The following is a 26,476-nucleotide window of genomic DNA, read 5'->3' on the forward strand; positions in this document are numbered from 1 at the left end:
ACCATTCTGGAAGAAAACCTGATGGAGTCTGCAAAAGACCTGAGACTGGGATGGAGATTTGTCTTCCAACAAGACAATGATCCAAAACATAAAGCAAAATCTACAATGGAATGGTTCAAAAAGAAACATATCCAGGTGTTAGAATGGCCAAGTAAAAGTCCAGACCTGAATCCAATCGAGAATCTGTGGAAAGAACTGAAAACTGCTGTTCACAAATGCTCTCCATCCAACCTCACTGAGCTCGAGCTGTTTTGCAAGGAGGAATGGGAAAAAATGTCAGTCTCTCGATGTGCAAAACTGATAGAGACATACCCCAAGCGACTTACAGCTGTAATCGCAGCAAAAGGTGGCGCTACAAAGTATTAACTTAAGGGGGCTGAATAATTTTGCACGCCCAATTTTTCAGTTTTTGATTTGTTAAAAAAGTTTGAAATATCCAATAAATGTCGTTCCACTTCATGATTGTGTCCCACTTGTTGTTGATTCTTCACAAAAAAATACAGTTTTATATCTTTATGTTTGAAGCCTGAAATGTGGCAAAAGGTCTCAAAGTTCAAGGGGGCCGAATACTTTCGCAAGGCACTGTACACTTCAACTGTGAGAGACGGAATCTAAAACAAAAATCCAGAAAATCACATTTTATGATTTTTAAGTAATTAATTTGCATTTTATTGCATGACATAAGTATTTGATCACCTACCAACCAGTAAGAATTCCGGCTCTCACAGACCTGTTAGTTTTTCTTTAAGAAGCCATCCTGTTCTCCACTCATTACCTGTATTAACTGCACCTGTTTAAACTCGTTACCTGTATAAAAGACACCTGTCCACACACTCAATCAAACAGACGCCAACCTCTCCACAATGGCCAAGACCAGAGAGCTGGGTAAGGACAGCAGGGATACAATTCTAGACCTACACAAGGCTGGGATGGGCAACAGGACAGTGGGAAAGCAGCTTGGTGAGAAGTCAACAACTGTTGGCGCAATTAATAGAAAATGGAAGAAGTTCAAGATGACGGTCAATCACCCTCGGTCTGGGGCTCCATGCAAGATCTCACCTCGTGGGGCATCATTGATCATGAGGAAGGTGAGGGATCAGCCCAGAACTACACGGCAGGACCTGGTCAATGACCTGAAGAGAGCTGGGACCACAGTCTCAAAGAAAACCATTAGTAACACACTATGCCGTCATGGATTAAAATCCTGCAGCGCACGCAAGGTCACCCTGCTCAAGCCAGCGCATGTCCAGGCCCGTGTGAAGTTTGCCAATGACCATCTGGATGATCCAGAGGAGGAATGGGAGAAGGTCATGTGGTCTGATGAGACAAAAATAGAGCTTTTTGTTCTAAACTTCACTCGCCGTGTTTGGAGGAAGAAGAAGGATGAGTACAACCCCAAGAACACCATCCCAAAAGTGAAGCATGGAGGTGGAAACATTCTTTGGGGATGCTTTTCTGCAAAGGGGACAGGACGACTGCACCGTATTGAGGGGAGGATGGATGGGGCCATGTATCGCAAGATCTTGGCCAACAACCTCCTTCCTTCAGTAAGAGCATTGAAGATGGGTTGTGGCTGGGTCTTCCAGCATGACAACGACCTGAAACACACAGCCAGGGCAACTAAGGAGTGGCTCCGTAAGAAGCATCTCAAGGTCCTGGAGTGGCCTAGCCAGTCTCCAGACCTGAACCCAATAGAAAATCTTTGGAGGGAGCTGAAAGTCCGTATTGCCCAGCGACAGCCCTGAAAAAGCCAAAATCCCTGCTGCATTGTATCAAATACTTGTTCTCCTCACTGTATATGTATGCAAATGTGGGTATGTGTATGTATGCATACACTACTGTTCAAAAGGTTGGGGTCACTTAGAAATGTCCTTGTTTTTGAAAGAAAAACATTTTTTTTTTGTTAAAATAACAAAATTGATTATTAATAAAAATGTAGACATTGCTAATGTTGTAAATGACTATTGTAGCTTGAAACGGCTGATAAAAAAAATTATTGAATATCTACATAGGCGTACAGAGGCCCATTATCAGCAACCATCACTGTTCCAATGGCACATTGTGTTAGCTAATCCAAGTTTATAATTTTAAAAGGCTAATTGATCATTAGAAAAACCATTTTTAACAATGCTTTTTTTTCTGATAAAACTAGTTCAGTATTATATTATTATTATATTATATTATATTATCATATGTCCCAGCTGCCTGCTGTAGTTTAAGTAATCACAAAAAAACAATACTTATTTTAGGGCATTTTTCACCCTGCCAGTTCCTAAATAGTTCTATTGAGCACTGTGGCACAAATTTGCCTTCCGAACTTTCTATTCCCAGTTTATGGTTCTACGTCACAATAACTGTTTTGCTATTGTTGGCAATGGAGACCTGTCCACATTGTAGTTAAAATGTAAATAAAAAATTACTCATGGAACTCTGAGGTCGTCCCATTGTTTACTATAGGGAAATATAGGTATGTCTGTCTATTTCGCAATGTGTATATTTAGATTATTTTACATGAATACCATTTTAATCATGAGAATATCCTCTTTCTAATTACGTAAGGCTGGGCAGTGTATTCCGTTGTCATCAAATGCTAGACTCGAAATACCTTTTGCCCTTGGAAAGCTGCGCTTCCCCCATTATTTTCCTATGGAGAGTCATGCTGGTATATTTTGCCAAATATCTCACAATGTGTATATTTACACAATGTGTATATTATATATCGATTTTTTTTCAAGTCGGACACCATTTTAATCATGATATTCTAATTATGTAAGGCTGGGCAGTGTATTCCATTGTCATCGATAGCTTGACCAGAAATAGTCACAAGTTGCACTTTTCCCCCCATACTTCCTCTTTATGTAGACATAAGCACACATGGCACCATCGAGTTGCGGATGTTTACTTTCTACACGAGTTATTTTTCAGTTTCGTCCTAAGAACAGATTGTAGTGGTAAAATAAAAATGATAAAATTTTTTGGTGCCAATTTAGGCTAAATTGAATTCTAAACGTCACCCCGGTCAAAAACGGGCTCTGCGATGGGCCTGCGCTGGTGTTCCAGTTTAGCCAACGTTCTTTTGCAATTTTCAGCCTTGGGTGAATTTCGACTTGTTCTATTGTCCAGCCTACCCCTGGTTCTGCCGATTGCACTTTTAAGACAGTCCCATAGCCGCAAGTGCATAATATTCCCCCATTGAAAGCCAACGTAAAGTCACTTTTTGAAAACGGAGAAAATAAAGGTTATACCTTGCGCTCTACCATCGGAATTAAGATCTTCAGTTGAAGATGTATTGACGAGCAAGCTCCGAATATCTAACCACTATCCAAACTGGAAACAAACCTACTGCGGTGAATCTCGGCTGACATTAGCTGGAAAACTACGCTAGGTTAGCGTAGCTGTTTGAAAATGATACCAACAAAGGTGAGATGGTGTCGGCAAGAGCAACTAGCTAGTAATTATTGTAATGAAACAGCAGGTCGTTACATTATATTAAAAAGTAACGTGTTACTTAGTCAACATGTTATTTGTTTAAATAATCATTATCTAGCAGTTGCTCTTACCGACACCATGTCCCATCCTTAGCTAGTTAGCCATGTGAAATAACAAAGACATTTTAATTTGCTAGGATTCAGGAAGCCAACCTGGCTTGCAGTTTGAACCAACTAAAGTTAGCTAGTAGCTGTAGCTAGCTACGTGTCTCTGGATAAGCGCGTCAGCTAATTACTAAAATGTAATGTGAACGTTGGCTAGCAATGACCAGCCAAGACCGGTGAATCTAACAACACGTCAGTTTGTTAATGTCAGGGGCGCTATCTTGCTTGCTAGCTAACTATGTTTTCTTTTCAGCTGAGTAAGAAGGACCCAACCCCTCAGCTCATCCCAGCAAAACAAGCAGAGAGTAAAGACAGTGTGGGGTATCCAGAATTTTGACTAGTCACTCGGTCCAGTTTATTTGACTTGACGACCCTGGATCAGAGCTGTGTTGAAACGCACCAGAACAATCGCTTCGACGAAAATAACGTTAACGCAAGGTATTGCGTTTTAGTCAGCTAGCTTGTTGAAGCTTAGCAAGAAAAGTGCACGTTTCAGAAATGGCCACAGCCGGAACAGTTCATTCAGGTCCAGCGAGTTCCACTGGTAAGTACACATTCTCTCTGATATCTATACACCAAATAGCTAAAGTTACTCGTTTTGATGATCAGGTCTTTGAGACTCATCCTGTAGTATGTGGATTGCTCTTTAAATACTCTTTAAATACAGCCATGTGACAGAACCCACCTTTGCCAAGTACACAACTCCTTGTCCTAGGGTTGGCATTGTTCAGTAGGGCACAACATATTAGCCTCTAACAGGACCATAACCATTTACCCCCCCATGCCATCCCATCCCACCCCACAGATGTGCACACTCAGTTCTGAAGGAGGCTATCCTCAGAGGTACCAGTGTGTCTGTGTGAACTGGTTGACATGAACTATTCCGGTTCTGTCAATTTAGGCCTGTGAATGTTTGCATGCCTTGTTGTCTTGGAAACTGATTCAGCTGCCAATAGCTGTAACAATTGGTAACTGATGACATCCCATGTATGCATCTTACTCCTTGGGCAATGTCATTTTAATAATAATAATGTATTCCATTTCTATTGCGCTTTTCGTAACATCAAAGCACTTCAAAAGCAAGCAATACATCATCGTTAATAGCCTAGCTATTTATTCATATTTTGTATTCAGAGTCTTAGGCCACAGAATGTGATGTCTTGACACCTTTGAATGTATTCATGGCCAAATCACCTTTTGTATAAATTGGGTCTAAGGAGGTTTTTGTGTGTGTTTTTAGACTGGTTGCGATTGGCATGACCAGCAGCTCTACGATCTATTACACAGTGCTGTGTGTGTGCGGTAAACAATGGCACTCAACTTTTTTCTTGTTCTTTCTGTCCCTCAAAAAAAAATATATCTCAGTAGGCTCAACTGGGACTCAGAAGATAGCTTCTTTAGAGGTGAGAAGATGATGTACATTGGTTTTCATGCCAGTAATTTATGCCTTCAGTAATCCCACTCATGTATATAAAGTAGGCTCACCAAAAGGTTGTGTTATGTCCTTTGTCTCTTCCTGTGACTCACTACTTCTCCTCTCTTCCACTCACAGGTTCTAGGGTCCTCAGGCTCGTCTCAAACTATAAAGAAGACTATTGGCCACCGTGGGCTTGACCCCACTGGGGAGACCACCTACAAGAAGGTCAGAGTTCTTGGTCAACTCCCATTCACACATTGTAACAGACCTCATCTTTCCTACTTAAATGTTTTTCTTATGAATGAACATATTCAGTCCCTGTTGTCAGTTAATTACATAACCGCCAATCATATGTTTAGTCTTGTGAAGATACATCTGCTGGTTTCAAAATGTCTCATCTATTTATGTTTCTCCATTTGAAGAGGTCATAGCAGTGTATTCACTAGGAACTAAATGTGACAAAATGGGGAGGGACTTACCTGAATTTGTCTAATAGGAACACTAGTTTTCATTATATATGTGTGTATGTATGTGTGTGTATATATGTATTTGCTACGGTGTGCACCCCAGGCATGCACTTCAAACTCAGAGCACTCCTCTGCTGACTTTAACATGTGCATATGTTCAACCTGGGAAATACGTTCTCTTCCTTTTCAATCTCGATCTCTGCTCTGCCCTCCTCCAGACTACCTCGTCTGCCCTGAAAGGTGCCATCCAGTTGGGCATCACACACACAGTGGGCAGCCTGAGCCAAAAACCTGAGAGAGATGTACTCATGCAGGACTTTGAAGTGGTAGAGAGCATCTTTTTCCCCAGGTGTGTGTGATTTATTGACAGGAAAGTATAGCGGGAGTATGTGTTTCTGTTATGTTTTTATGTCAATATTTCAAGTTTGGAATTGTGACAAAGAAGTAGGTTAAATAATCCCATTTTTACCATGGCATTGTTAAATACTTGTTTCTGATTGGCTTGAAGGGCATTCTAGAGCTTGCATTATTTCCCTATAACGCATGGTATATTTGCACGGTAGAATTCAATGGCTATAGTTCATTCTTACATACCCTGTTTGAGCTACTTTTGAAAGCAAAAGTAAAATTAAACATTGGCATTGTTGAATTTTATTTTCATAATCGCAAGCTAGGATTCATGGTTTGGTTAGCTAAACTAGCAAATCTGTTTGTTTACCAAGGCAAATACTATAGCTATTTAGTAAACTTGCTAGCTACTTCAGTGGATGTTGAACACATTTCTAGCGGCAAATGTGTTAAATTATAGCCATGATATTCAAAGGGGTATTCAACTCGTGGCCCTATGCGCTTTCTGGAAAATAATGCAACTCCGTGGAAGGTTAGTTCCACTCTGTTAGCGGGTCGTGGAACATACCTCCCACTTTGTTCATTATTTTCCAAAGAATGCATAGCCTCTCGTTGATTATCCCTTAATGTTCTCCTCTGCTTTAATTTTGCATTCTTAACAAGTGTAGAATTGTGTTTATGTAAGTTCATGTTCTCTGTCTGCAGTCACTTGACGTATTAATCACACTCCTCAATTTGTCTTTAGTGAGGGCAGTAACCTGACCCCAGCCCACCACTACAGTGACTTCAGGTTCAAGACCTACGCTCCCATCGCCTTCCGCTACTTCAGGGAGATGTTTGGTATCCGACCAGACGATTACCTGGTACTACATTCTCTCAACCCACCTTGAAAGGCAATACTGGAAGTGGAATGGTCTATTTACCTACCGTAAAAATGTCAGTTGAAAGCCCAGTCTCGGACAGCCGCCTGTCCCTTTTTTAATAGCTGGGCAACAGCAGATATTTCAAATAAACGCCTGGTAAATTAATTTAAGAGGATGGCATACATTTTTTACATGGTTTAATGGTTGATTTGTTGCATTACATAATTCACTAGTGACTCCAAGAAATGATTGCAATCATCTGTTTTTATTGCCAGTAAAAAACTGCTAGGCATTGGCTGCTAGCTAGCTAACAGCTGCTGCTAGCTAGCTAACAGCTGCTGCTAGCTAGATAACAGCTGCTGCTAGCTAGCTAACAGCTGCTGCTAGCTAGCTGGCAAGCACAAAAACAGTCAACAACCTCGGAGCACAGACCCCCAGAAATTGGCTGATCGCCCTCTAGTGGCAAAAGTAAGAACTGCAGAAAATGCACAGTCAACGAGGATAATCATTATTATTTTTCTCAAAATAGAGGCATACTAAAGACAAGAGAATGTGACACTGTGTCTAAATGATAACACATTAGTGCAGGAAATGTATTAAAAATGCAGGATTTAACAATTAATTATTAAGGAAATAGAAGCCTGTCTCTAATAAGTTCCAGTTGTGTCCAGTGATTTAATTAAATAGACTCCTGGCCTATTAATATAAGTTTGATGGTAACAAATAATGAATACTGTTTTTGTTGCAGTACTCGCTGTGTAACGAGGAACTGATTGAGCTGTCCAACTCTGGAGCCAGCGGATCTCTGTTCTACGTCTCCAGCGATGACGAGTTCATCATTAAGACTGTGCAGCACAAAGAGGCTGAGTTCTTACAGAAACTATTGCCTGGCTACTTCATGGTAAGCGAGTGAGTGTGGGTACGCCTGTACATGCAATAGTGTGTGTGTCTGTGTGATGATCCATTGTGTACCCTATGTTTTGTCCTTTGAGTTACCAAGTTCACCTAGTAGTTGCTGCACAAGTCAATCTTTGTCCTGAATGTTTCCTGATTTATTGCGTGTGTTGTATTCTATGCTATGAGTGGATTTGATTGACATAGTTGGACCCCAATCCTTTCCCCTCCACTCGCTCTCTAGAACCTGAACCAGAACAAGCGAACCTTGCTGCCAAAGTTCTACGGTCTCTACTGCATCCAGGCAGGAGGAAAGAACATCCGCATTGTTGTCATGAACAACCTGCTCCCGCGCGCCGTGCGCATGCACCTCAAGTACGACATGAAGGGCTCCACCTATAAGAGACGAGCCTCGGCCAAGGAGCGAGAAAGGGCTGTGCCCACGTTCAAGGATCTGGACTTCATCCAGGACCTTCCCGATGGTCTTCTGTTGGAACCAGACAATTACAACGCCCTCAGCAAGACCATCCAGAGAGACTGCCTGGTGAGAGGGAGGGAGAATGGGTCTGTAGAGGTGTTTGTGGGTGGTGGTGTATATTTTAGGGCCGGGACAATACCAGTATTGTGATTAGAGGTCAACCGATTATGTTTTTTCAATACCGATTATTGGAGGACCCAAAAAAGCCGATACCGATTAATCAGCTGGTTTTAATTGTTATTTTATTTATTTATATATATATATATATATTTGTAATAATGACAATTACAACAATACTGAATGAACAATGAGCACTTATTTTAACTTAATATAATACATGAATAAAATCTATTTTGTCTCAAATAAATAATGAAACATGCTCAATTTGGATTAAATAATTCAAAATTCCTTGCTCAGAACATGAGAACATATGAAAGCTGGTGGTTCAATATTCCCAGTTCTTCAATATTCGGGGTTAAGAAGTTTTAGGTTGTAGTTATAGGAATTATGACGCGTCGACTATTTCTCTCTATACCATCTGTATTTCATATACCTTTGACTTTTGGATGTTCTAATAGTATTGCCAGCCTAATCTCAGGAGTTGATAGGCTTGAAGTCATAAACAGCGTGTGAATCAAGCATTGCTAAGGGCTGCTGGCAAATACAGTAAAGTTTGAATGAATGCTTACGAGCCTGCTGCCGCCTACCACCGCTCAGTCAGACTGCTGTGTCAAATATCAAATCGTAGACTTAATTATAATAAACACAGAAATACGAGCCTTAGGGCATTAATATGGGCAAAACTTGGAAACTATGATTTTGAAAACAAAACGTTTATTCTTTCAGTGAAATACGGAACTGTTCCGTATTTTATTGAATCCTAAGTCTAAATATTTGTTACATTGCACAACCTTCAATGTTATGTCATAATTGTAAAATTCTGGCAAAATAGCTCGCAACGAGCCAGGCGGCCCAAACTGCTGCATATACCCTGACTGCGTGCAATGAACGCAAGAGAAGTGAAACAATTTCCCTAGTTAATATTGCCTGCTAACATGAATTTATTTTAACTAAATATTCAGGTTTAAAAAAATATATAGTTCTATGTATTGATTTTAATAAAGGCATTGATGTTTATGGTTAGGTACAATCGTGCAACGACTGCGCTTTTTTCGCGAATGCTCTTTTGTTAAATCATCCCTCGTTTGGCGAGGTAGGCTGTAATTCAATGATAAATTAATAGGCACCGCATTGATTATATGCAACGCAGGACAAGCTAGTTAACCTAGTAATATCATCAACCATGTGTAGTTAACTAGTGATTATGTGAAGATTGTTTTTTATAAGATAAGTTTAATGATAGCTAGCAACTTACCTTGGCTCCTTGCTGCACTCGCGTAACAGGTGGTCAGCCTGCCACGCAGTTTCCTCATGGAATGCAATATATTCTGCGTCCAAAAATGCCGATTACCGATTTATGAAAACTTGAAATCGGCCCTAATTAATCGGCCATAATCGATCAACCTCTAATTCTGATACTTGTTAGTATCGTGGCAAGGAAACGAAACACAAAGTGTATTTAACCTCAAACTCTGACGCCTCGTTGCATTTTCTAAACAACGTTTAATATTGTATACTACGCTAAGTATATTTTGGTTTCAAAATGTAAGTCAATTTCCAAAAAGACAAGAACTGTAGCTTTCATGGGTGGTTAACAGGCTAAACAAATGTTTAACCACTCAGCGTTTAACGGGTTCACTTTTTTAGGAAAACAAATCCAATTGTATTTGTCACATGCAACAGTGCAGTTTTTTTAAGAAAAAATATTTCGTCTAAAATAAGCTGAAGAAACAAAAAAAAATGACACAAAAAATCAATACGAAGCTATATACAGGTGGAACCGGTACCGAGTCAATGTGTGGAGGTACAGGTTAGTCGAAGGAATTGAGGTAATATGTACAGTACCATTCAAACGTTTGGACACACCTACTCATTCAAGGGTTTTTCTTTATTGTTACTATTTTCTACATTGTAGAATAATAGTGGAGACATCAAAACTATGAAATGACACAAATGTAGTCATATAGTAACCAAAAAGGTGTTAAACAAATCAAAATATGAGTTTCTTCAAAGTTGCCACCCTTTGCCTTGATGACAGCTTTGCACAAGCTTGGTATTCTCTCAACGAGCTTCACCTGGAATACTTTTCCAACCATCTTGAAGGAGTTCCCACATATGCGGAAAAACCCTTAAATGAGTAAGTGTGTCCAAACTTTTGACTGGTGCTATAGGCAGGGGTGAAGTGACTATCCATAGATAATAAACAGCGAGTAGCAGCAGTGTAAAAAAGGGGGGTCAATGAAAATAGTCTGGGGAACCATTTGATGAACTATTTAGCAGCCTTATGGCTTGGGGGTAAGAGCCTTTTGGACCTAGACTTGGAGCACCGGCACCATTTGCCGTGCGGTAGCAGAGAGAACGGTCTATCACTTGGGTGGCTGGAGTCTGACAATTTTTAGGGTCCTGGATGGCAGGAAGCTTGACCCCAGTGATTTACTGCGCCATACGCACTACCCTCTGTAGCGCCTTGCGGCCGGATGCCGAGCAGTTTCCATACCAAGCGGTGATGCTCTCGAAGGTGCAGCTGTAGAACCTTTTGAGGATCTGGGGACCCATGCCAAATCTTTTCAGTCTCCTGCAGGGGAATAGGTGTTGTCATGCCCTCTTCACGACTTTCTTGTTGTGTTTGGACCATGATAGTTTGTTAGTGATGTGGACACCAAGGAACTTGAAATCGCTCGACCCGTTCCACTACAGCCTTTCGATGTAAATGGGGTTGTGCTCAGCCCTCCTTTTCCTGTAGTCCACAATCAGTTCCTTTTGTCTTGCTCACATTGAGGGTGAAGTTGTTGTCCTGAATCCACACTGCCAGGTCTCTGACCCCCTCCCTATAGGCTGTCTTATCGTTGTCGGTGACCAGGCCTACTACCTTTGTCGTCAACAAACTTAATGATGGTATTGGAGTCATGCTTGGCCACACAGTCATGGGTGAACAGGGAGTACAGGAGGGGTCTAAGCATGCACCCCTGAAGGGCCCCTGTGTTGAGGATCAGCGTGACAGATGATGTTGCATACCCTTACCACCTGGGTGTGGCCCTCAGGAAGTCCAGGATCCTGTTGCACAGGGAGGTGTTTAGTCCCCCCAGGGTCCTTAGCTAGATGCCCTCAATCTCACACAAATCATCAAGGAACCCACCAGGTACAACCCTAAATCTGTAAACAAGGGCACCCTCATAGACGTCATCCTGACCAACTGGCCCTCCAAATACACCTCCGCTGTCTTCAACCAGGATCTCAGCGATCACTGCCTCATTGCCTGTATCCGCTACGGACCCGCAGTCAAACGACCCCCCCTCATCACTGTCAAACACTCCCTAAAACACTTCTGTGAGCAGGCCTTTCTAATCGACCTGGCCCGGGTATCCTGGAAGGACATTGACCTCATCCCGTCAGTTGAGGATGCCTGGTCATTCTTTAAAAGTAACTTCCTCACCATTTTAGATAAGCATGCTCCGTTCAAAAAATGCAGAACTAAGAACAGATATAGCCCGTGGTTCACTCCAGACCTGACTGCCCTCGACCAGCACAAAAACATCCTGTGGCGGACTGCAATAGCATCAAATAGTCCCCGCGATATGCAACTATTCAGGGAAGTCAGGAACCAATACACGCAGTCAGTCAGGAAAGCTAAGGCCAGCTTCTTCAGGCAGAAATTTGCATCCTGTAGCTCTAACTCCAAAAAGTTCTGGGACACTGAAGTCCATGGAGAACAAGAGCACCTCCTCCCAGCTGCCCACTGCACTGAGGCTAGGTAACACGGTCACCACCGATAAATCCATGATTATTGAAAACTTCAACAAGCATTTCTCAACGGCTGGCCATGCCTTCCTCCTGGCTACTCCTGGCTACTCGCCCAAGCCTCTCCACGTTCTCCTTTACCCAAATCCAGATAGCAGATGTTCTGAAAGAGCTGCAAAACCTGGACCCGTGCAAATCAGCTGGGCTTGACAATCTGGACCCTCTATTTCTGAAACTATCCGCCGCCATTGTCGCAACCCCTATTACCAGCCTGTTCAACCTCTTTCATATCGTCTGAGATCCCCAAGGATTGGAAAGCTGCCCCAGTCATCCCCCTCTTCAAAGGGGGAGACACCCTGGACCCAAACTGTTTACAGACCTATATCCATCCTGCCCTGCCTATCTAAGGTCTTCGAAAGCCAAGTCAGCAAACAGGTCACTGACCATCTCGAATCCCACCGTACCTTCTCCGCTGTGCAATCTGGTTTCCGAGCCGGTCACGGGTGCACCTCAGCCACGCTCAAGGTACTAAACGATATCATAACCGCCATCGATAAAAGACAGTACTGTGCAGCCGTCTTCAGCGACCTTGCCAAGGCTTTCGACTCTGTCAATCACCATATTCTTATCGGCAGACTCAGTAGCCTCGGTTTTTCTGATGACTGCCTTGCCTGGTTCACCAACTACTTTGCAGACAGAGTTCAGTGTGTCAAATCGGAGGCCATGCTGTCCGGTCCTCTGGCAGTCTCTATGGGGGTGCCACAGGGTTCAATTCTCGGGCTGACTCTTTTCTCTGTATATATCAATGATGTTGCTCTTGCTGCGGGCGATTCCCTGATCCACCTCTACGCAGACGACACCATTCTGTATACTTCCGGCCCGTCCTTGGACACTGCTATCTAACCTACAAACGAGCTTCAATGCCATACAGCACTCCTTCCGTGGCCTCCAACTGCTCTTAAACGCTATTAAAACCAAATGCATGCTTTTCAACCGTTCGCTGCCTGCACCCGCACGCCCGACTAGCATCACCACCCTGGATGGTCCCGACCTAGAATATGTGGACATCTATAAGTACCTAGGTGTCTGGCTAGACTGTAAACTCTCCTTCCAGACTCATATCAAACATCTCCAATCTAAAATCAAATTTAGAGTCTGCTTTCTATTCCGCAACAAAGCCTCCTTCACTCACACCGCCAAACTTACCCTAGTAAAACTGACTATCCTACCAATCCTCGACTTCGGCAATGTCATCTACAAAATAGCTTCCAACACTCTACTCAGCAAACTGGATGCAGTTTATCACAGTGCCATCCGTTTTGTTAAAGCACCTTATACCACTCACCACTGCGACCTGTATGCTCTAGTCTGCTGGCCCTCGCTACATATTCGTCGCCAGACCCACTGGCTCCAGGTCATCTACAAGTCCATGCTAGGTAAAGCTCCGCCTTATCTCAGGTTCACTGGTCACGATGGCAACACCCACCCGTAGCACGCGCTCCAGCAGGTGTATCTCACTGATCATCCCTAAAGCCAACACCTCATTTGGCCGCCTTTCGTTCCAGTTCTCTGCTGCCTGTGACTGGAACGAATTGCAAAAATCGCTGAAGTTGGAGACTTATCTCCCTCACCAACTTCAAACATCTGAGCAGCTAACCGATCGCTGCAGCTGTACATAGTCTATCGGTAAATAGCCCACCCAATTTTACCTACCTCATCCCCATACTGTTTATATTTATTTACTTTTCTGCTTTTTTGCACACCAATATCTCTACCTGTACATGACCATCTGATCATTTATCACTCCAGTGTTAATCTGCAAAATTTTAATTATTTGCCTACCTCCTCATGCCTTTTGCACACAATGTGTAACTCTGTTGTCTGTTCACACTGCTATGCTTTATCTTGGCCAGGTCGCAGTTGCAAATGAGAACTTGTTCTCAACTAGCCTACCTGGTTAAATAAAGGTGAAATAAAAAAAATAGTGATGAGCTTTGAGGGCACCATGGTGTTGAACACTGAGCTAAAGTCAACAAACAGCATGCTCACGTAGGTGTTCCTTTTGTCCAGGTGTGAAAGGTCCAGGTGGGGTGCAATAGAGATTGCATCATCTGTTGGGATGGTATGCGAATTGTAGTGGGTGTAGGGCTTCTGGGATTATGGTGTTGATGTGAGCCATGACCAGCCTTTCAAAGCACTTCATGGTACATACATGAGTCGGGTCGGTAGTCATTTAGGTATGTTACCATGGCATTCTTGGCCCCAGAGACTATGCTGGTTTGCTTGAAAAATGTAGGTATTACTGACTCGGTCAGGGACAGGTTGAGAATGTCCATGAAGACATTTGCCAGTTGGTTAGCACATGCTCTGAGTATGAGTCCTGATAATCAGTCTGTCCCTGCGTCCTTGTGAATGTTGACCTGTTTTAAGGTCTTACTCACATCGGCTACGGAGAGTGTGATCACAGTTGTCTGGAACAGCTCTCATGCTCTCATGTATAGTTCAGTGTTGCTTGCCTTGAAGCAAGCATAGAAGGTATTTAGCTCGTCTGGTAGGCTCGCGTCACTGGGCAGCCCCCGGCTGGGTTTCCCTTTGTAATCTGTAATAGTTTGCAAGCCCTGCCGCATCCGACGAGTGTCAGAGCCGGTGTAGTAGGATTTAATCTTAGTCCTGTATTGACGCTATGCCTGTTTGATGGTTCGTCGGAGGGCATAGTGGGATTTCTTATAGGCGTCTGGATTAGTGTCCCGCTCCTTGAAAGTGGCAGCTCTAGCCTTTAACTCAGTGCAAATGTTGCCTGTAATCCATAGTTTCTGGTTGGGATACGGTCACTGTGGGGACGACGTCGTCGATGCTCTTATTGATGAAGCCAGTGATTTAAAAAAAAAAAAAATATATATATAAACAAACTTCATCCATTTAAGAATAATGGAGGCCGCTGTGTTCTTGGGGACCTTCAATGCTGCAGACATTTTTTGGTACCCTTCCCCAGATCTGTGCCACAATCCTGTCTCAGAGATGTACAGACAATTCCTTCAACCTCATGGCTTGGTTCTCGTTCTGACATGCACTGTCAACTGTGGGACCTTATATAGACAGGAGTGTGCCTTTCCAAATCTTGTCAATTGAATTTACCACAGGTGGACTCCAATCAAGTTGTAGAAAGATCAATAATGATTAATGGAAACAGGAGCTCAATTTCGAGTCTCATAGCAAAGGGTTAAAAATGTGTAATACATTTGCAAAAATGTCAACTCGTTTTTGCATTGTCATTATGGGGTATAGTGTGTAGATTGAGGGGGGATAAGGCTGTAACGTAACAATGTGGAAAAAGGAAAGGGGTCTGATTTACTTTCCGAATGCACTGTATAAGCTCTAATATGGGTGTTCTACATGCAACGTCTTAAATGCTTTGAATTAATCATCACCTTAGAAAGCACTATCCATTTCGTTGTTTGGCTCTGAAACAACACCCACAACCATGTTTTCCACTCAGTTTCAACCTGTTGTTGAGCTTCTTTCTTCAAATTGATCATGGTGAGGTAATTAATGAAATGTAGCCTAACAGTGAGTTTTAAAAGCATGATACTGTTTTGATGTGATTTTCATTTGCATTGATCTCAGTGGTTAGAGGAACAATCGAGCACTGAGTACCAGGCCATCAGCGGCCTGTTGGTAGTTAGTGAGTTGGGTACTACCAACTCATGTCCAGAGTGCATAAGAGGAGATTACCGTGACACGGAATTTGACTGCGGTCATGACTGCCAGTGTGGTGGTAATACGGTCACCGCAACAGCCCTAGTCCTGACTCCTTTATCCCATGTAGCTGCTACAGAGCTTTAAGATCATGGACTACAGCATGCTGGTGGGGATCCACAACCTGGAGCAGGCGGCCCGGGAGCGGGCTGGAGAGGAGGTGGCCGACCAGAGGCCCCCACCGTCTCAGGGCCAAAAGTCCCTCTACTGCACTGCCATAGAGGCCATCCAAGGAGAGGCGCACGGCAAGGGAGCAGTGGACACTGAGGACAAGTGAGTATTATGCATTCTCTTTTGTTTCAGGAGCGTAAACAAGGCCAGTGATTGGTTACCTTGTATGTCCGCTACACATCTCAATTTGATTATTAGACACGTTACGTCTGCATATCTGAAGTAATAGGATATGTATTCTAGGCTTATGATTATAAGTTCATGTTTGTTAGTGCATTCATGTATTCTCTATGTCCTTGTAGCATGGGAGGTATTCCAGCACGTAATTCCAAGGGCAAGAGGATGCTGGTGTACATTGGTATAATCGACATTCTGCAGTCCTACAGGTAACGAACTACTGCTCTTATTGTACGTAGTGGTATATTAATAGTTTTGTCTGCATTTGTGTCTGTCTGAAGTATGTGTGAAACTATGAATACATTAGGCTGTCCCTCCAGGAATTTGCAATTCTGCAATCGCAAGAGTTTTTGCAAAATCCACAATTCTCCAAATTTTATGCGAGGACTTGCAAATTTGACCAATCACCGCACTATTACCGAATAAAACGGTCAACTTATACAACTGTCCGATCACCGCACCAAAAAGAGGGCTCTCAGTTTTAACCACTAGCCACACTTTTACATCATAAAATGGTTCAATCAAACAACACGTTAAATGTTTTCCCCCGTCAGCCCATTTGTGACAAATTGGACAAAATCATTGCAAATTGCCTCGCTAAATATCTGAATTGCCTCTGCAAAATGAATAATTTTGGCCCACAACTATCGCCAAAAAACGCTGCAGAGTCCTGGAGGAATTGATTAGGTTGATAGCACGGTTGGTGTCAATTCAATTTCAGTTAATTCAGCAAGTATGCTGATTCCAGTTCTCTTCAATGTTTTTCAATTGGGAAGAATTGGAATTTGGTTTTACTTCCTGTATTGACTGGAATTAAATTGCAAGTGACTCCAACCCTGGTCTATAGTAAGCAACCCATGTCTTGTGTTTGGTCAGGTTTGTGAAGAAGATCGAGCACTCCTGGAAAGCTCTGGTCCATGATGGGGTAAGAGTTCAGACACACTATCCTCTGGTGACCTTTTTCATAAGCTATATGGTATTTTAAACTCCTCTTTCTTCCAGGATACAGTGTCAGTGCACAGACCAGGTTTCTACGCTGACCGCTTTCAGAAATTCATGTGCAACACAGTCTTCAAGAAGATTCCATGTAAGCGCTTGAGTGTTACTCTACAAAACCTCTACACAATGGCTGCGTCCTGATTCTCTACCCTTCTCTAGAAGTGTGCACTCCCCGTCATGTATTGATAAGGAATTAACTATTGTGTGGATTACGGTGGAAACTCCTTCCAGCCATGCTTGCACCAATACAATGCTTTTAAATCCATAATGGGGCGTGAGCGAGTGCACACTTGTTGAGAAGGGTAGAGAATCGGAACTCAGCCAGAGTAGCAGTCCTCTCACCACTCCTTCCTCTCCATTTCCCCTCCAGTGAAGACATCCCCATCAAAGAAGACCCGAGTGGGGACCCAGGGAGGCTTACGGAGGGCCAACACTGCAAGCTCCAGACCCTTTCCATTCCCCCAGCCCAGCAGTAGCAGCAGCCTAGTAGTCCCACACTCCCAAAGTACAGAGACTGAGGGAGTCAGCGGTGAGCAATGGGAGGAGGAAGGGAGGGAGGGTTTTGGAAGAACTTTAATGTGATTTTATAAATTTATTAAGGATATAGTTGTCACTGGAAGTTGCAGTTGAGAGCACGTATTAGTGGTCGATACCTTTTACAAAACAAATGATTAATGTGTTGTCTCTCCTCCCAGTGGTGCAGTCAGGATGCCCTGACATACCACCAAATACCCCCACACACGATGTTGTCACCAGTAACTCTGTTGAAACAACCCACTTCAATTCCTTGTTGGGAAGCTCGAAGCTCGCTACCACAGCTCCCTCCGTCAGGTTTGTTTGTGTCTTTCGCCAAGCTGTCTTGTTACACTGTTGTATTGAGTAATTTCCCATGGTCTCATCACTGCATCACATCTGTGTCATGTTTGTATGGTTGAATCATGTTTATTAATCTGTTCTCTCACAGATCTGTGGGAGAGGAGGTCCATGAGGCAGCCAGTACAGAGGACGCTAGCACCCCCAAAAGGTAAAGAAGGGAAATGCATTCCCAGACCTTTCCACTATAAGGTATATGCTCTACACACAAACAAATGATATCTCTTGTCCTCAGTTTTGAAGCAGTGACCTCAGTGTCGTCAGTTAATGAGTGCATCGGTGGATGTGACGTCATCTCACTCAGTGACATAGTTCCTCAGACAAGCAGCTGTTATGTAAGTATGCGATACGTTAACCGGTCAATACCTCAACCTATCAATGTCTAACAATGAAAATATTCAATACCTTAACCCTGGGGTGTCAAACTCATTCCATGGATGGCCTAGTGCAGTGGTCACCAACCTATTCTGAGACAAGATCACTTTCGCAGTCAAAAAGCAAGCTGAGATCTACTGCTCAGATTGTTTTTGATTTTTTACATTAACCTCACACAAACAGTTTTGTAGGAATGAGGTTTGGGCAGTAGGCCTAATACATTTTCACAGCATATTGGCTATGTGATTGGCCTGCCAATATTGTTAATCAGACCATATTTCAAAACTGGAGCATTAATAAGAAAATAGATCAGTTGGTTTAGCACTTGTGAGGCACTGTGGAGCATGAATTGAAGTTAGCTTTTTTATTTTACTGGACTGATGGTACCTGCATCTGATGGTCAACGAGGTCAAATCACGACGTCAGTGATCTTCAGGTCAAAAAATCGGAGCTCTAGAAAGATGCCAGAGTTTGACTTGGAATTCCGAGCTGGATGACTGTTCAAAACAATTTTTCCCAGCTGCTTTCTCCTTCCGTTCCTCTGGTGTGATTGACCAGAGAGAGGGGACACCGTCTTCCACCTGATGGTGAAACTCGAGTCGCACCGCATCTGACTCATGCACAAATTCATGTTGTTCCTATGACCAGAAAAAGTTAAATATTCCTTTAATACAGCAGCGCTTTGCTGTATTCGTTGACAGTCTCTGGAAATGGTTTTAAAAGTTATGAAATTTAACGTAGGCTAGTAGCCTATTAAACTTGGCTGTGGCCAGGGTCATGGAAGCTCTGTAGCCACGGTGATTTGAACTATCTGATTGGGCAGCGCAGTAGGTGCACTCGATTTTCCGGGTAGGTGGAGTTTGTCTCATGGGAACACCCTGCTTACCCGGTGCGCAGGACTTTTGAATCAAGTGCACCTACCGGCGTGATAGGCTAAAATCAAAAGAAAAATCAGACAGATGAGCCAGATGATTTTTCTTTTGATTTTCCCATGATGTCAAGCAAAGATGCACTGAGTTTGAAGGTACAGGATGGCAGGAACAACTGCCCGAGTTACACCAGGAATGCACAATCCCTCCACAATCCCAGTGCTCAGACTGTCCGCAACAGGCTGAGAGAGGCTGGACTGAGGGCTTGAAGGCCTGTTGTAAAGGCAGGTCCTCACCAGACATCACCGGCAACTACGTCGCCTATGGTCACAAACCCACCGTCGCTAGACCAGACAGGACTGGCAAAAAGTGCTCTTCACTGACGAGTCGCAAGTTTGTCTCACCATAGGGAATGGTCGGATTCGTGTTTATTGGCGAAGGAATGAGCTATACACTGAGGCCTGTACTCTGGAGCGGGATTGATTTTGGAGGTGGAGAGTCCGTCATGGTCTGGGGCAGTGTGTCACAGCATCACCAGACGGAGCTTGTTGTCATTGCAGGCAATCTCAATGCTGTGCGTTACAGGGAAGACTACCTCCTCCCTCATGTGGTACCATTCCTGCAGGCTCATCCTGACATGACAATGCCACCAGCCATACTGCTCGTTCTGTGTGTGACAGGAATGTCAGTGTTCTGCCATGGCCCGGATCTCAATCCCATTGAGCACGTCTGGGACCTCGGAGGGTGAGGGCTAGGGTCATTCCCCCCAGAAATGTCCGGGAACTTGCAGGTGCCTTGGTGGAAGAGCGAGGTAACATCTCACAGCAAGAACTGGCAAATCTGGTACAGTCCACGAGGAGGAGATGCACTGCAGTACTTAATGCAGCTGATGGCCACACCAGATACTGACTGTTACTTTTGATTTTGGCATCACCATTTCTGTTATTCCACTTCTGTTAGTCATATGTCTGTGGAACTTGTTCAGTTTATGTCTCAGTTGTTGAATCTTATGTTCATACAAATATTTACACATGTTAAGTTTTCTGAAACAAAATGCAGTTGACAGTGAGAGGATGTTTATTTTTTTGCTGAGTTTATTACACGTGTGTGTGTGTGTGTGTGTGTGTGTAAACTCACATTTTTCCCTAAAAATAAGTTGAACAAAGTATTTGGTCTCCACAATTCTTTATTTCACTGTTAATAGTACAGCACCTTTTGTTTTTGATTCAGAACTTAATATATCCATTTATTAAATCTGAAAATAAATAGAAATGGCATTGACAATATTGACATCCTAGACTTAATATTTGGTAGCACAGCCTTTGGTCAAAATAACTGTGATCAAGCGCTTCCTATAACCATTGATGAGCTTCCTGCACCTCTGTACTGGTAGTTTGGCCCACTCCTCTTGTGCAAACTGCTCCAGTTCTCCCAGATTAGAAGGGTGCCTTCTCCTATCTGCTGTTTTCAGATCTCTCCACAAGTTTTCAATGGGATTTAGATCTGGACTCATTGCTGGCCACTTCAGAACAGTCCAACGTTTTGTCTTGAATGATTCCTGGGTGCTTTTTGAAGTGTGTTTGGGGTCATTGTCCTGCTGGAAGACCCATCACCCTCGACGGAGACCCAGCTTGCGCTCCAAAATACCTTGGTATTTACCTGATTTCATGATGCCATGCACGTTCAAGGCACCCAGTGCTAGAGGCAGCAAAGCAACCCCTAAACATCACTGAACCTGCTCCATGCTTGATTTTCTTTGAAAGCTTAATTTTGTGTTCTGTAAACATGTGCTTACCAAAAATCTCAAATTTGGTCTCATCTGTTCTCCCAGAAGGATTTTGGCATGTTCAGGTGTGTTTTTGCAAATTGGAGTTGGGCTTTATGTCTTTCTCTCAGCAGTGGAGTCCTCCTGGGTCTCCATATAACCCCCTTTCATTGAGTTGGCGACGGATGGTGCGAGTTGAAACTGTCGTACCTTGTGTCTGAAGGTCAGCTTGAATCTGTGTGGCAGTTGAGAGGTGCTTTCTCCACCATTCGAACAATCCTTCACTGCAGTCTTCCATCAAGTTCCCTTGCGGCCACATCCAGGGAGGTTTGCTACAGTGGCATGTGGCTTAAACTTCTTGATAACATTACTTACGGTGGAAACAGGCACATCAAGGTCTCTGAGATTGTCCATGCTTGGCCACAATCTTGTCTGACCTCAGATAATTATCTGGTTTCCTTTCTTTTGTCCATGCTCATTGTGGTCCACACAGTGACACAAAACAGAAGAATGAGTCATTTTCTCTATTGGTTGAATATGTGATTTTTAATGCAGGCACCTTCAACTCACCATAGATTAGTTCAATTCCAAAGTAAATGAGAATCACCTGCTTGTAGAAGGTGCCAATAATATTGTTTGGGCCATTTTAGGATTTCTTTGTGGAATTGGCTAAGATTTAGTAAATTATTCAGATGTATTTATTTTTGTTCAACTACATACCAAAGACCTATGTGGATACCAAAATATGTTTTAATTTCAAAAGTTTTCTGGAAGAAATTGTGCGTTATCTGAAAAAAGTGCAAAGGGTACCAATATTTTTGGCCACGACTGTGTGTATATAGAGTCGTGGCCAAAAGTTTTGAGAATGACACAAATATTAATTTTCACGGAGTCTGCTGCCTCAGTTTGTATGATGGCAATTTGCATATACTCCAGAATGTTATGAAGAGTGATCAGATGAATTGCAATTAATTTCAAAGTCCCTCTTTGCCATGCAAATGAACTGAATCCCAAAATAAAATTTCCACTGCATTTCAGCCCTGCCACAAAAGGACCAGCTGACATCATGTCAGTGATTCTCTCGTTAACACAGGTGGAGATCACTCTGTCATGCTGATTGAGTTTGAATAACAGACTGGAAGCTTCAAAAGGAGGGTGGTGCTTGGAATCATTGTTCTTCCTCTGTCAGCCATGGTTACCTGCAAGGAGACACGTGCCGTCATCATTGCTTTGCACAAAAGGGCTTCACAGGCAAGGATATTGCTGCCAGTAAGATTGCACCTAAATCAACCATTTATCGGATCATCAAGCACTTCAAGGAGAGCGGTTCAATTGTTGTGAAGAAGGCTTCAGGGCCCCCAAGAAAGTCCAGCAAGCGCCAGGACCGTCTCCTAAAGTTGATTCAGCTGCGGGATCGGGGCACCACTTGCTCAGGAATGGCAGCAGGCAGGTGTGAGTGCATCTGCACGCACAGTGAGGCGAAGACTTTGGAGGATGGCCTGGTGTCAAGAAGGGCAGCAAAGAAGCCACTTCTCTCCAGGAAAAACATCAGGGACAGACTGATATTCTGCAAAAGGTACAGGGATTAGAATGCTGAGGACTGGGGTAAAGTCATTTTCTCTGATGAATCCCCTTTTCCGATTGTTTGGGGCATCCAGAAAAAAGCTTGTCCGGAGAAGACAAGGTGAGCGCTACCATCAGTCCTGTGTCATGCCAACAGTAAAGCATCCTGAGACCATTCATGTGTGAGGTTGCTTCTCAGCCAAGGCTCACTCACAATTTTGCCTAAGAACACAGCCATGAATAAGGAATGTTACCAACACATCCTCTGAGAGCATACATCCATAATAATAATAATACATCCACCTGACAGGGGTACAAAAACTGATGTAAACAGCATGATCATTAAACAGGTGCACCTTGTGCTGGGGACAATAAAAGGGCACTAAAATGTGCAGTTTAGTTACACAACAGTGTCGCAAGTTTTGAGGGAGTGTGCAATCCAGGCTGTATCACATCCGGCCATGATTGGGAGTCCCATAGGGTGGAGCACAATTGGCCCAGAATCGTCCGGGTTTGGCCGGAGTAGGCCGTCATTGTAAATAATAATTTATTCTTAACGGACTTGCCTAGTTAAATAAAGGTTCAATTAAAATAAAAATCCAACTGATTGGTTCTGCCACAGGGTCTGCAGCCCAGACTCCCAGTGAGTTCAGTTGTTCCTCATGGCAGGCTAGAGCTAGCTATGGTTAAGTGGAGCAGGCATGGTGCTCTTGCAATGTACGGGGACATTGTCTGCGCTGATGGACTTTATCCTCAATCGGTAGACGACGTGAGACAGAAAGTAACATTCTAGTACGGAACAGTTTTTCATATTCTAGTGTCGAAAAAGTACATACGTTTCAGTATACCTTGCAACACTAATGTACATGTGCTCAGGAGACGGCAAACTTACCTGGATCCAGGGCCAGCTCCACAGTTTGTTGTTCAAAAGGGTGACCAAAATGCATATTTACAAAACAAACTAAAACAAAACACTCAAGCTGAGAGGTGCTCGCTCTCAAGTTGGGATCCACATGATTGGCTGCACCTGTGGGCTTTATCAAGGCTTGACAGTTCAAATTGAACACAGTTGCTGTTGCCCCCCTGGGAATGAAGTGTGGAAGTGGTAGTGTATAATCATGCTCCTAAGACCTATCCTAATATTCCGTAACACTCTCAATACCTCATAGGGCTGGACGATATATCAAATTCATTTAAATGTATGTTTTTGCGTAATAATCCAAATGCCTGTATTTTTGTTTTATGGGCGTTTATGTCAGCTTGTTCTCATGTCTGTCTTGTCATTCGCGCCTAATGACGAGATGCTCATGTCTCTGCCCTAACACTGGGAGTTGTTGTCCCAAAGGCGGGAAGGCAGGTGACAAGCTTAGGTCCAAAATAAGCCCATAAAAACACATGGTGCTAATTTTGGACAGGTTTTGGCGAGTGAAACCGCTTGCTTTGCCTCTTCCACTGTTTACACTCAGACACCAAATTTGGAACAAAAATTGTGTTTTCATAGACTTGAAAGCCAGATGGGTGATTTTATTACAAAAAGGCAGGTTAAACTAGTTTGATCAAATTATTAGTGGGGCTTATATTTAGCCTAATTTCACGCACCCTGAAGTCATTACATTATTGCTGACTGTTTGAAATTCAGTGAATTTTACCTTCAATTGTACAACAAAGCTTAATTTAGAGAGAAAATGTAAAGATCCCCATAAGTTTTAAAAATTATTTTTAGGCCATATCGCCCACTCCTAGCCTCAACCTCTGAAATACCTCAACCTCTCAGTACCAAACAATGAAAATACTAATCATAGATGGCACACAGGTGTTGTCTTCTGAAGGTAAGTTTCATGATTGACTGGGAAAAGGCCAAACTGGAGTTCTTTTTTTGTTGTGGTTTGAAACTTATCTAATCAACCTCTCTTTCTTTTTTTGCAGTGAACAATTTACTGTGAAAGACTGAAATGGACTGTAATGTGAGGACAATTAGGTCAAAGCAAGTCAATGGATGGGATGAGTGTAAGATGAAAGAAACTTTTTGAAGGCCTAATGAAAGAGAAATAATGGAAGGATAATGCGACAGAGGTAAAGGAGGGAAACAGAAAATAAAGACTAAGAGGACTACATTTGGAATGCTACACACTCCAGATGCTATTATGGGGACCATGCATCCAAATTCCATTGATGGGATCCTTGTTTAAACTTTCCAAACCCTGCACAGGATTAGGTAGTACTGTGTCACAGTGCATAGGTGCCTTTTCTATTAGACCACAGTTGGTGGTGTATTAGACAAGTACATCTGAGTTGTAGTGCATTGCATCTCCGAACGGGTGCCTCTGTCAGGACCTGCACATCTCTGAAACTAAGAGACTCCTAGTATTGTTATAGTCGAGGCAATGGTAGACATGCTACATTAATAAGTTGCCTTATGTGAGAAGAGAAGAGGCTAAACAAACCTTCACAACAGTGACCAAATGGCGTCAAGACTGTTTCTCCCTTTTGTGATTCATTCATCCTGCCTGTGAATTGGATTGCTGGAGATCTTCCATATTGAGCTTTCCTGTACTATACTATCATTACGTTATATTGGTATATATGATTTTATTCCAAACTGTGGCACTATGACAGAATGCCACTTGGTGTTCAGAAGTACTGTTTGAAGAATTTTTAATTAAAAAATGTTTTTTCCCTGTGACATATTTAGATGTTTGGCCTTGCTCCACAAGCTCACTGTGAATGTTACTACACACCCTGTATGCTGGAATGGCTAGAATGTACAGTGTTTGGTAAACCCATTAAGAAAGTATTTTAGGGTATGAAGCAAGCAGGGCCTATAGTTTCTGGTGTGTAAAGATGGGTCTTAGCTAGCGCTTCGTGGCATGAGACAGTTGGGCTAGAGGGACTCAGTCTGGAAACAGTGTCCCCTTATAGAACAACATTTTACTATGGAAAAGCACATATACAAGGATCAACAAATAGTTTCTCAACAGGATTATTTTTAGGGTATGAAAGAATACTTCTAATGATCCCCTATACATTTTTATAACTCATTCCACAACCAGAATCAATATGGAATGATTTTACACCGTTATAATGCCTATGTATAATCCCTACCTTTTCTATAACAGGAAGCAGCCACAGCACTTCTGTAGGTCGATACTTGAGGGTTCAGGTGTGAAATGTTGTCCCCTTTTTATTTTTCCATTGATCCTCCAATGACAAAGGTGTTATTTAAAACAATATGACAGGTTCAGCCATAGAGGTACACTGAACACTAATATAAATACGACATGTAAAGTGTTGGTTCCATGTTTCATGAGCTGAAATAAAAGATCCCTAAAATTTTCCATATGCACAAACCCTGTCAGTCAGCATTTCTCCTTTGCCAAGATAATCTATCCACCTGACAGGTGTTGCATATCAACAAAAAGATTAAACAGCATGATCATTACACAGGTGCACCTTGTGTTGGGGACAAAATACCACTCTAAAATGAGTTTTGTCACAACACAATACCACAGATGTCTCAAGTTTTGAGGGAGCTTGCAATTGGCATGCTGACTGCAGGAATGTCCACCAGTGCTGTTGCCAGAGAATTGAATGTTAATTTCTCTACCATAAGCAGCCTTCATCATTTTTGAGAATTTAGCAGTACATCCAACCGTCCTCACAAACACAGACCACATGTATGGGCGGGTGCCGTGTTGGTGAGCGGTTTGCTGATGTCAATGTTGTAAACAGAGTGACCCATGGTGGATTATGGTATGGGCAAGCAAAAGCTGCGGACAACGAACACAATTGCATTTTATCGACGGCAATTTGAATGCACAGAGATACCATGACGAGATCCTGCGGCCCATTGGCATGCCATTCATCCGTCGCCATAACCTCATGTTTCAGCATGATAATGAATGTGTCGCAAGGATCTGTACACAATTCCTGGAAGCTGAAAATTGACCAGTTTTTCCATGGCCTGCATATTCACCAGACATGTCACCCATTGAACACGTTTTGGATGCTCT

At 42.9% G+C, this 26,476-nt stretch overlaps 1 protein-coding gene across 4 annotated transcripts; it reads left to right on the top strand.

The window, feature by feature from the left end:
• The first annotated feature begins 2,843 nt into the window (after positions 1-2,843).
• On the top strand, positions 2,844-25,813 carry LOC110495985 (phosphatidylinositol 4-phosphate 5-kinase type-1 alpha). Of its 4 annotated transcripts, none has more exons than XM_021571557.3 (17): positions 2,844-3,385; positions 3,847-4,137; positions 4,962-4,996; positions 5,146-5,235; positions 5,696-5,826; positions 6,571-6,688; positions 7,437-7,589; positions 7,827-8,126; positions 15,745-15,947; positions 16,148-16,231; positions 16,899-16,947; positions 17,025-17,109; positions 17,392-17,550; positions 17,717-17,852; positions 17,986-18,045; positions 18,130-18,229; positions 24,393-25,813. In XM_021571557.3, exons 2-17 carry the CDS (start codon positions 4,092-4,094, stop codon positions 24,393-24,395), a joined length of 1,752 nt encoding a protein of 583 aa, XP_021427232.1. In that variant the 5' UTR covers positions 2,844-3,385; positions 3,847-4,091; the 3' UTR covers positions 24,396-25,813. The 4 variants fall into 4 exon arrangements, with proteins under 4 accessions (XP_021427232.1, XP_090064468.1, XP_021427230.1 ...); XM_090208342.1 differs by having other exon boundaries at positions 2,844-3,347; XM_021571555.3 differs by having other exon boundaries at positions 2,861-3,385; positions 4,959-4,996.
• Positions 25,814-26,476: the final 663 nt, after the last annotated feature.

This window comes from Oncorhynchus mykiss, chromosome 18, assembly GCF_057628025.1.
Source record: "Oncorhynchus mykiss isolate SJ-2025 chromosome 18, ASM5762802v1, whole genome shotgun sequence".
Taxonomy (NCBI): domain Eukaryota; kingdom Metazoa; phylum Chordata; class Actinopteri; order Salmoniformes; family Salmonidae; genus Oncorhynchus; species Oncorhynchus mykiss.